This window comes from Poeciliopsis prolifica, unplaced genomic scaffold, assembly GCF_027474105.1.
Source record: "Poeciliopsis prolifica strain line A6 unplaced genomic scaffold, Auburn_PproV2 SCAFFOLD005, whole genome shotgun sequence".
In the NCBI taxonomy this organism is placed as follows: domain Eukaryota; kingdom Metazoa; phylum Chordata; class Actinopteri; order Cyprinodontiformes; family Poeciliidae; genus Poeciliopsis; species Poeciliopsis prolifica.
The window spans coordinates 8493101-8504879 of record NW_026562380.1 but is presented as its reverse complement, the minus strand read 5'-3'; the positions used below and the strand labels follow the sequence as shown (position 1 = coordinate 8504879).

At 36.2% G+C, this 11779-nt stretch overlaps 1 protein-coding gene across 1 annotated transcript in view; it reads left to right on the top strand.

Moving 5' to 3' along the window:
- wdfy4 (WDFY family member 4) overlaps nucleotides 1-11779 on the top strand; it is a 51972-nt gene that overhangs the window by 38012 nt on the left and 2181 nt on the right. Inside the window, exons 52-61 of the mRNA XM_055030116.1 lie at nucleotides 418-541; nucleotides 632-744; nucleotides 1865-2015; nucleotides 4303-4394; nucleotides 5494-5703; nucleotides 5810-5930; nucleotides 8224-8381; nucleotides 10583-10741; nucleotides 10815-10994; nucleotides 11168-11350. Of these exons, the coding sequence (XP_054886091.1) occupies nucleotides 418-541; nucleotides 632-744; nucleotides 1865-2015; nucleotides 4303-4394; nucleotides 5494-5703; nucleotides 5810-5930; nucleotides 8224-8381; nucleotides 10583-10741; nucleotides 10815-10994; nucleotides 11168-11350 (1491 nt within the window). The remainder of the gene's footprint in view (nucleotides 1-417; nucleotides 542-631; nucleotides 745-1864; nucleotides 2016-4302; nucleotides 4395-5493; nucleotides 5704-5809; nucleotides 5931-8223; nucleotides 8382-10582; nucleotides 10742-10814; nucleotides 10995-11167; nucleotides 11351-11779) is intronic.

Below are 11779 nucleotides of genomic sequence, written 5' to 3'. Positions count from 1 at the left end.
CAAAATAACTTCAATGAATGCTTAAAACATATTGAGTATATTTCATATTTGAAGAATCTACATGAATTCCTGAGTTATTTAAGTAAATTTTATGAAAGTTTTTTAATTCAATTCTAAATTAAAATTATGTTTTTCTTTGATAAGCATGATATCCCAAAAATGTATGTATAGACAGAAAAAATCTGACTGAAATAAGACCTGACTTTTTACTTTATTTTAACCCCTTTTCTACGTTCTCAGCAAAAATCACCTCTATGATTTGATACTAACCCTATTTATGCTAAAGGTAGGTTTTATTAACTGGAGAAAATGGCAGAAATTACTATTTGGATCATAAATGTTGCTGAAGACTGTCTTTCACATTTTCATCCTGCAATGGATTAAAGAGTGTTTTTTCTTAATCCCTGACCTCAACAGACACTGGATCTGTCAAATCCCACAACTTTCCGTGACTTGTCCAAACCAATGGGAGCCCAGACAGAGAAAAGGAAACAGATGTTTATAGAGAGATATGATGAGGTGGAAAACGCTGGGGATGAAGGTATCTTGATTTCTTTTCATTTGTAAAGCCTACCATTTAAAAGTTTTATGTTTTAGAACCTCGTCTCTCTGTTCTATGTTTTTCTCTCAGTGGCAGATATGTCAGCACGTTGCCACTACTGCACCCACTACTCATCTGCCATCATTGTGTCCTCCTTCCTTGTAAGAATGGAGCCTTTTTCACACACTTTCCAGGCTCTTCAGGTGAGACCAGACACACAAGGGAATGCAAATTTTAATATTTGATATGTTTAAACATCTGGCTTAAACAAATGGGTTATTAGCAAGCTTCTGTAGAACCTAACCTAAAGGCTTGATAATAATTCAACTATTTCATTAATCTCCGCTGGAATAGAGATATAAAACATGCAAAACAATGTTTCCTTCTCATTTCACATTCACAGTTATTCACTTCTTTGTGGTCTATAAAATCCCAAAGAAATACACAGAAATTTGATTATTTGGTGGCAAATTATGAAAAAGAATAGGAGGTGAAGAGCTAAAGGACACACTACTCTCTCTGAAAATGAATGGGCATTTTATCAAAAATGGCATAAAATGCTGGTATTATTCTTAAAGGAATAACTATGTACTGTCATATGACTTACTGTTGTACTGTTTTGTCTTGATTTGTCTTACATGTGAAGAAAGTATGTACTATGTTGTCTTCAGTTACCCAAAAGAAACAAAGAGCTCTGGATTCTCATTGACATTCATCATTATGTCATTTTTAAACTTATTTTCAAACATTATTGAGCTAATACCATGGATCAAATATCAGCTGTTTTCAGTGTACTTTTTTGATGTGAAAGCAAATTATGGAGACATTTTTAATATATATGCAAATAATTACAAACAGCACATAAAAGGAACCAATCCAAATGGCCACAGATGTTGGCAATTTACAATTGAGCATCCAGTTGATTATAATGAAAAAGCATGCATATTTGATAGTCTGAATAAAGCAATAAAGATGTTCATCTGGTGAACTGGGATGCCTTTTTGTCTTCTAAAGCACATAACAGGCGTGCAGTAATATCCATAACTGAATTTGCATCTTTAACTGAGTTTACTGCTGTATATGCTATTTTCATTCATTGAGGTAATTGTTTTATTTCAAATTACATTCCCTCTCATGAGATCTGCACTGAAATTATGGAATTTTACATTAAGATGAAAAGCTCTTTTCTTATAGCAGGAAATATCCATGTAAAATATGGTTCACTGAACAAAATTAGATTTTTTTTTTTCAGCACGCTTGTCGAAAAGTTGAGCCCAGAAATGTGCTGAGAGTCTGACAGTGATGTTTTTCATTCTGCTGCAGGGAGGGTTTGACATCCCTGAGCGGATGTTCTTCAGTATAAAGAAAGAGTGGGAGTCAGCGTCCAGAGACAACATGGGAGATGTCAGAGAACTGATCCCGGAGTTCTTCTACCTACCTGACTTTCTGCTCAACTCCAACCACATCCTGCTTGGTCAGCAGCCAAATCCTTCTCTGTATCTATATCACAAATTGCACATGTGAGAATGCCAGAAGAGGGAAAAAAATTAAAAGTTATATCACTTTTTCTCATAATAATGGAATCAAAAAGTTCAAAACACTTGTTGCTGTAAATATCTGAACGTCTTTGCAGATGTTTAACAACAAATATCACAATTTTGAGTTTTTACCGTCAGTAAAATAAGTGGCACCCTTAATTTTCACAGTTTTTTGGTTATTTGTTCAGGGTGTTTTCACAATAATATTTGTAAAATGATTATTAAAAAAACTAAAAGTCCCATCTCTCCACTCCTGGACTTATGAGATGATAAATATTCATGAAATTACCCCCTCATATTTATGGAGCTTACATAAATGAACCATCACATGATGCTATTTCACACTTACATGTATAAAAGTTTTAATATTTTATTTCACACGAATCCAAGTCTGCAGCAAGCATATTCCATCAGTTAAATTTTGAGAAATATTTCAGGAGAACCTCAAATTTTGTCAGATTTGATTCAGAATTGAATCGAATTTCTTTTCAAGATCGAGATTAGACATGATGCCATGAAGCCATTGAGCATGGGCGGGTGGAGCAGCAGTCCTCCATCTCAGTAATAAGACACATGTGACCAAGATAATAAATAATGTATCTTCATCTTTCTTAACCACTGTTACAAACTTTATAACGCTTGTTACCAATGAGCTTAAAACAACATGACTAGGCAGCATCAAAGACAAATGTGCTTATTTGTATTCACTGAGCTTCATTGGGAGGAAATGTTTTATATCTGTTACATACAGGGAGAAAACATCAAGTTTATTATATGAACTACACTTATTCTAGGTATGAGCTGATTAAGACACTTTACAAGACAAACATATCCAATTTATATACAACTAAGCAGATTAGCTCTGAGCCAGTAGTGCAAGCTGTGAAGACAGAGTACAAATAGTTACTGGGAACAATAACTCCTGCAATGATTTTGTCTTGGAGAGAGACAAGATTAAACACAGAAGCACTGGGCCAAGGCGATCATTTGCAAAGGAAATTGATATTGACAGCAGAAGGGCAGCCAATGGGCCCCCTGGAGGAAGGTATCACAGAAACACCAGGCCGGGTGTTACCTCTATGAAGATAGAAAGCAGAGAAATAGCATGAAATTAATAATATATATTTTTCGAAAGAAAGTTGCAAATGCTCTTTTTAACTTCTGTTTTCTAAAACAAAACTGTAATAATAGTAGCAATCAAAGTATCAAAATATGCTAGATTTCCATGATTTATTTGCTGCTTTTCGTTTGTAGACTAAAAAGCATTGCAATGATTTTACTTTGACTTTGGAAATCATTGTCCAAAATTTTGAAGCATGTTTCGTCTGAAGTGGTGTACATGTGCAGTTTGGACGTTGTGTGAAAGCTCTGGTAGTCAGGCTGCAGAAAATTTGTAACAGATTGGCTTTAGCTGGTGGTCAAATTGCTTTATGCTACTGCGTTAAATCTGTAGGACGAACATTTGGGAGCATTATTTATAGTCGAAAATACTTTAGTATGATGAACTTTTAAGATTGAGCAATGCCAGGTGGTATTGGTGTAAAGCTAAGGGTCTGGAAAAGGAATATTATGCCCATCGTTTGGTTTGGCAAATCTGTTAATCTTTTAAAGGCCTTGGGGCTTTTTTAGAGTACATGGCATCATGGACTCTCTGAAATGCCAGGAGATTATAAATAAGTCTACAAACCTCCACCAGTAAACTGTGCAGGATAATGATCCCTAACATATGGTCAAACTACGACAAAGATGGTTCACCAGATACTAATCAACCTCCTTCCATCAACAACATAGAACTCAAATCTAAATCCAACAAAGATGGGATGAGCAAAGAAGAACTGCACAAAGACTTAGCAGCAGTAATGCCAACATTGCTGTTTAAAGTTATAGCTGTATAACCATAAATCATTCTACTCTCATAAAACTCCTACTAAAGAAAACAGTCAATAGGAGTTCAGTCTTCTGCAATAAAAGCTGAATTTATTAGAGTACTTTTTTACATCTTCACATGGGTTACTAATAAACGTGGCTAGCTCTGCATGCTTTAGGTTCTACTGCTTTGCATCTTTATCCAATAAGACTCGCATGAGATGGGGATCAAAAATCCTAAATATTTTTTTTAAATTCTCTATTGGCAACAGAATGTTTTTATTACACTGTTTTTAAAGCTCCACAGCTTGCAGGGAAGTTGCCTCAGTTTGATGCAATATATCCATATCTTTTCAGGTTGTATGGAGGATGGCACTGCTTTGGGAGATGTGGAACTGCCTCCATGGGCCAAAGGTGACCCCCAGGAGTTCATTAGGATCCATCGAGAGGTCAGTAACACCTGACCTCACTAGGTTTCCCTGCTCCAATTGGTCAATCTGACCAGTTCTAAGCGGGATTTTTCCCGCAAGGCCTGACGTTTGCCAATACTGTCTGATTTATTTAGACAGAAGGTTCACTGTTTTGGTATCTCTAAACAAATATCTGCTGTGCACATGACAGCATAGCTGTTTGCCTTCATTCTTTCAGCTACAATATATGAGTTTTTCATAGCACTCATTGTCTTATTCTTTAGATTCTTTCAGCTATTTTGTCTCATTGATATCTATGCTGCTCTCAAACATAATGCTTAGTTTTCTTTTTCCTTTCCAAGAAACGGCATAAATAGCCATGTTAGGTTCAGATTATGACAGAATGCCTATTTAAAGTGATTCATGCAGGCACAAGACTTTCTCTTTTTCATAAGGCCATTATTTCAGCCAGTTGTTAATGAGCTGAATGTTCTCTATGTTCTCTGTCAGCCTCCTGTTTTCTTTCCCTGTGTGGGGGTTTCTGTGTTTCTTTGTCGCTCTGATTTCTTTAGTGTGACCCTCCCTTTTTTCATTCCTTGGGTATCTATGATGGTTATCACTCTGTAATCTACTGAACTTCCCATATTCCCTACATTCTCATAAAATTAGTGACTTCAAAAGATTGTGTTTTTTTTTTTCTTCCACAGACAAATTAACTCAGGACAAAATATCCTTGTTGTAATGTTTTGTTTTTCACAATGGGTTTATTACAGCAAGGATGTAGCTGGTCATAATGCCCACTTTCCCTTATTAACTCTTTCAAACCAATCTCTGGCTAATTCCCCCCAAATCATTCTCTAATTCTAGTATATGGATAAGCTCATAACACAGCTCTACAACCTTCTTTTGTTTCCGAACTTCTAAATTGACTTTTGGAAGAAATCATTGTGCACCTGAATAGCATTATCGCCTGTGCAATCCGAAAGAAGTTTTGCATCTTGCAAACTTTGATACTACCAGTTTCAGTAGTGGTTCTTGTTCAACAATGGCAATTCTAGTTGCAACACAAATCTTAACTTCTGTTAAATCGTCTAACGAGTTGTTTCTTCTGCTCTAACTCCTGTTGCGTTTTCACTAGGCCCTAGAAAGTGACTATGTGAGTTCTCGCCTCCACCTGTGGATCGACCTGATCTTTGGATACAGACAACAAGGTCCGGCGGCAGTGGAAAGTGTCAATACGTTCCACCCTTATTTCTACGCCCAGAGAGGCCGACAAGATGCAAAAGACCCCATGATAAGGAGCACTATCTTAGGCTATGTCAGCAACTTTGGACAGATTCCCAGACAGGTAACATTGCAGTGTATTTGCTTATGTGTTACATGTTTTAATATATGCATAATATTGTCCTTTAAAGGAAAATTGTTGAAGCTATTAGTCTGTATATTTTCCATAGCTTTTCACCAAGCCTCATGCCCCTCGCAGTGGGTCTAAGAAAGATGGATTGACTCCCTCTCATCCAACTCCATTTTTTTTCAACCTGGATGCACTAAGGACACCTGCACAACCTTTCAGAGGTACAGCTTCACCATTACAGAGGGGTTAGATGGGATGTAAGATGTAGGAGTGTAATGTATTCAGGTAAAAATTCCTGTTACTAAAAATACAGTGCTTTCTTCTGCTTCTGTGGAGATTACATTTTAATTTTCATCATTTGCTTTTAAAGTAATAAAAAAGGTCCTAAAACAAAAGAGTTGGCACTCTTGTCTATGCTCAGTAATTTCCTTTGGGTGCAAATCAGATTTTTCGGATGTTTGCAGCAGCTCAAATTTCTGATGTTTTTGTTTGATGAAGTTTGATCATTTTGCCAGCAAAACCATTAAATTTTGGCTTACTGAGAGCACCCACAAACATTCAGATGCAACTTATATAACAGCAGTGTAACAGCTCCCCCAAGGCGAGGTATGATTCTTTGGGTCCCACACAGTTCCTTTAAGCTGCTTGAGTACTCTGTTTAGCCTACTTACGTTCACAATTACATATTGTCTCTGACAGCAGAAACAAACAAACTAACTGATAGTATTAAGTTTACACGCAGTTAAAAACAAGATCGCTTTTAATTTAAATTACTTAAAATATTTGCCAGATTTCTTTTGCTCCTGCTTACATTCTCCTGACATATAGAAAATGATGAGGCATGGACCGCTTGTATCTTCTTTTTAACCCAGGCTGTCCAGAGCTTTTTGGTATGGCTTGAATATCACAACTTAGAAATGCTGTCTGTTCTACAAACTGCATCAAATGCAAAGCAAATGTTGCATCAATGAAGTACAAATTGCATCACAAACTCACAGGTTGCGCTACGCAGATATTCTGTCTGCATTGATGAAGAATCGCTCACCACATCATGTCCAATGTTTAGAGTTACCAGCGGACAAATAAACTTATTTTCTCATTAATTAATCTAACAAATATCTCACCACTTGGGGCACTTATAGACTGTGAGCAGGGCATTGAACTTGAAACACATCTCTACAGTCATTTTAAATAATTGAGTATTCTAAATAAGCCAATTTATAGGTCTGTTCTTATATTTTTTCCCCTAGAAAAGAAATAAACAAATTTATTTTATTTTAATTTTTTATTTTTTTTTTTTATGTACTTTTTTATTTTATAGCAAACGAAGTACAGTGGAGCTTTAATATTGGGAGGATTACAAACCACAACAGTCCATGAATGGCAAAAATCCGCAAATACTTGCAACCCCCTCTAAAAACGCATACATCAGCCTAATGTATTACTTAAAACCCCAAATATAACTTAATATATGTCAATGCACGCAGTGAAAACTATTTTTGCAATACCTTAAGTTTTCATTTTGTCCACTCTTGTGGTTTCAGCCAATTAGCGCCAATCTGCTTTGCAAACGCTAGCCAATAATGTCCCAAGTATTGTGTTTAACAATTGGACACAATACTAACTGTTTTGCTACTATTGATATAGTCAGGAAAATTCAGATTTCCCTGAATATGCTATATCTCACTGTGTTTGTTGTACCTCTTTTAATTTATACCTTACCATTATATGTCTGTTATTATACACTGGATGTACTCGGGTCTCGAGGGAATGATTGAAATGCAGGGAGAACGTCCATAGATTAATTTATCCTACAGAAGGGTAGAAGGAGCTATCTGCTGGAGCTATGGAGATGACTCTTCAGCTGAGCTCTACTTAATAATCTCAATATCCCTACAGGCCCACTGAAGCAGAAGAGATGAATCTGCGAATGCTTAGGGAGAGATTCCTGCATATTACATTTCATATTAAATCTTGGAGTGTCTGATCTGATCAATAAAGAGATAGAGATGAATAGGAGGAAGAACGTTAAGACCAATGCAGACGGAGGTTCTTCCAGGGGATTTTAGACACAGATCTGGCAAATGGATGTAATGATTTCTGCCTTTTTCTGTATGAATAGGTCAATTACAGGCACAATTACAGCCTCTTGTAACTTTTCTCACCCACATCTGCCTGCTTTCATCCTGTCTCAGATGCAGGTGCCCCCCAGGACAAAGCTCTGCTTCTTGTAAACTGGGAGGAGTTTTAATTGCCCAGTTTATTCTGGTCATTTCAATGAAATTCTTTGCAAGTTTATGGACCTACTGAACTCTTTAATGTGAAGCTTTGAAGAGCTATTAGTTTTATTTGGCCTGATGTGTTCACCGATACTTGACAAATACAAGATTACCTTTTTGCATACAGCTTTACTCCATATCTTTATGATATTCATGCTGGGCAGTAATAGATTTTGTTTTGTAATTTCAAATCCTTTTGCTTTTACTAATAAAGTTGTTCTGGAACTTATTGCAGAGCTACCAAGAGGTCCAGTGGGTCAAATATTATGTCAAGAAAAAGAAGTTTTGGTTGTGGAGAAGAACCGGTTACTCATGTCGCCTCCATCAGGCTGCTTCTTCAGCTGGGGATTTCCAGACAACAGCTGCGCCTTTGGAAACTATGCCACGGAGAAGGTATGTACTGTACTCTGGCTCCCTTGAGTGCACACCCCTGTTAAAATGCCCTGTTTGTGTTATGTAAAAAAATGCTTTCTAAGCTTTTTCACCTTTAATTTGACATATAAGCCATACAGATGAAAATTGTTAAAAATAAAAACTACAAGGAACTGGCTGCAAACATACACACATTTTTAAGCAGTTTTTTTTTTTGGGGGGGGACAAGCCTTAATGGCCTTATTGGTTTTTTTGCCTTTAATGTTTTTTTTTAAATTAGCTCCTCCATTAATTTATAGTAAATCTGATTACCCTAAATTAAAGTTAACTTCATCTCTAGGATTTTTTGCAGAATTTTTTGCACATTTTCATTCTTTAGCTAAAGCCATGTTTTGTAGAGAGATCACAAAGGATCAAATTTATCTCATTGTGCAAATGTATCTGTCAGGGAAAAGGTACAGAAATTTTACATATCATATGTAGCTGCACCATGGGAAAATGAAGAAAGTTATTAATAACTGGAGAAAATATGAGACACCAGCGACTTTGCAAAATGTGACGATTTTACTCAAACCTTACAAAAAAGACAGGATGAACTAAGCATAGATTCTTTCAAGAGGATTCCGGCATCGTTAAAGGAGCTGCATTAATTTCCGCTTGTGTTTTATGTCCAACAGCAAAATATGTTTTGGTCCAAGTTTGATTGTATGGTCTGATTCTACATCTCTAGACAGGGACCATTTCCTGCATGTCACACTGCACCTGATTTTAAGAAAAGACTTTACAATGAAATGTGTGCACACAGGTTGTCACTCTTCTTCATTTCTTATATATTTTTACTCTAAAAATGTATTTCTCTTATAGCTGAACTGTATATAAAATATATCATGTTTAGGAAGAAGATTAATCTAAAAGTACCTGTCATTGTCTCATTTTTTTAAGATATACAAAGAGGTGTATATTTTTACATCTTTGTAAATCTATTGATGTAGTTGTTTGAGCTGCGCAAGTTAGGTGCTGCATTTATGTCTTACTTGCAAGCTCTTGTAATAGCTTCAATTAAATTAAGATAAAGAAAGATAAAGCTTTTTTTTTTTTCATTTGGCTTCAAAGATTGGACATGATTAAACTTTGTTACCGGAGCTAAAACAATTTTTTGTAAACCTCTGTACAGAGATAATTTACCCATCTTTATCATCCTCCTATGAACTCAACAAAGTCAACAGATGCTCTATTTAAGAACTATTGAATTTCTTCTGATTGACAATATTTGCCAATGTGAGCCTTTACACATGTTGTGCACATTTTATTTATGTGATATTTGTTCTCAAAAGCTTTGGGATTTTTTTTTATTGTTCCTATTTACTTTATTGGCTTTGTTTATATTGTTCCTTGCCTTATCAAGCAATAAAATTACAAGATTAGTTGACTATAAAAAGATAAAAACAATAGAATAATAATTGAGCACTTAAAAAGGCCTAAAACATAGAAATCAAATTTATTACCAAAATAATATTTTGTGATTTGAACAAAATGACTATTACATAATTTTCTCATGCTGCTCTTCATGCTTGAATTAACTTGAAAAATATTTGAATAAGCTGTTTGGCTTTTTTTTGTCAGAAACAGCAGAAATGTTTGAGATAATTAATTTGGCCCAGATGTTTCTGTTTTCAAATTTCAGATGTTTTTCCCAGAAGGATTTAGAACTTTTTTGTTAGATTTAACTCTTTCCACAGAACATACTGTAAGACATGACATAAAAACTATAGTATGAAATTGTGCTGTCATTATTAGCAAAACAGGTAGTTTAATATATAGAAACTAGAGAAAAAACATAGTTGGGACAGGAAGCAAAGAAAACAGTCAATGTTGAAAATCCACACATTTTGAAAGATTTGCTACTATATAATAATTAGGTCAGATTGTCATCTCACCTGATAATCATATCCACATTATTAAGTAGTTTGATTGAAAACTCAAAATTAGGGAAGAAGTCTACAGATATTTGCAGTCAAGACACTTTAAAAAAACATCTAAATGTATAAAATTAAATCAACAGAAGTTCCTTTTTGATTTTGTTTGATTGTTTTTAGTTTTAAGATAGATTTTTATTGCTACAGTTTTTATTCGAAAGGTTAAAAATTCTAAAATTGTTTCTATTGTCCAGACAAAGACTTTTCTTAATTTGATATCATTAACAGATAAATGAATATTTTCAGCACTTTGCAGTAAGTGAGAGTTTGTGTGACTGGGGAGAGACGTTGTGCGCCGCCTGCCCCAACACGACCACCGTCATCACTGCAGGAAGCAGCACTGTTGTGTGTGTTTGGGAAGTGGCTGTCAGCAAGGACAAACCTTCTCACATGAAACTCAGACAGGTGAGTCTATCTGCTAGTTTATTCACTCTAGCTATATAGCAGTGCTTCTCTCTGACTCTCTTGCGTTTCGCAGCCTTTATACGGTCACACAGACGTGGTGACGTGCCTGGCTGTGTCTGAGAGCCACAGCTTGATAGTGAGCGGCTCCCGTGACCTCACTTGCATCCTCTGGGATTTGGAGGAGCTAAGTTATGTCACCCAGTTGGCAGGACATGCGGGCAGCATCTCTGCTCTGGCTGTCAGTGATCTCACTGTAAGTCCACTTTCTCTTTGTCTTCTCTTTTTACGACCATGAAAAGAGCCCACAGCGTGAGGAAGGGAGGATCCTCACAGCTTACAGTCGGCATATCCTCTTTGTGTTTTGCTTGTTTCGTCCACTCCTATGTGTGCACGTTTGAACGTCAACACCTTTCTACTTTGTCCAAGGGTGAGATTGTGTCCTGTGCGGGTCCTCTGCTTTACCTGTGGACCATGAAGGGCCAGCTGCTGGCTTGCACAGGAACTTCCTCTGGGCCTCAGGCAGACATCCTGTGTGTCAGCTTCACACAGCAACATGAGTGGGATTCCAGGAATGTTATTGTCACAGGCTGTACAGATGGCATTATTCGGGTAAGTTCTCTCTATTTAGGCAAAATGCCTAGCAGAAGTATTTATAACTCATGCATGTTTTTTTATATATATGTAAGAAAAATTTATCATGAAGGTCAAGGATAAAGTTGCTGAGAACTTTTAAGCAAAGTTTAGGTTATAAAAAGTATTATGTTAATTAATCAGCTTTTAGCTGTGCTTTTACAAAAATGGCCTTTGTGTAAGACTGACTGTCCTGCTTACACATCGAAAGTGTCCTGACCAGCTCCTCCCTTTATTAAAACATGGAGGTGGCAGTATCATGTTGTGGGAATACTTTTTTTCCACAAGAACAGGAACTTTAAAGAAAGATGACTAAAGGTTCATTGACGGAAATCCAAAAAGAAAAGGTGTTGGAGGCTCAGTGGGAGCTGAATACAAATGTATGTCATATGTCTTTAGGATTTTATT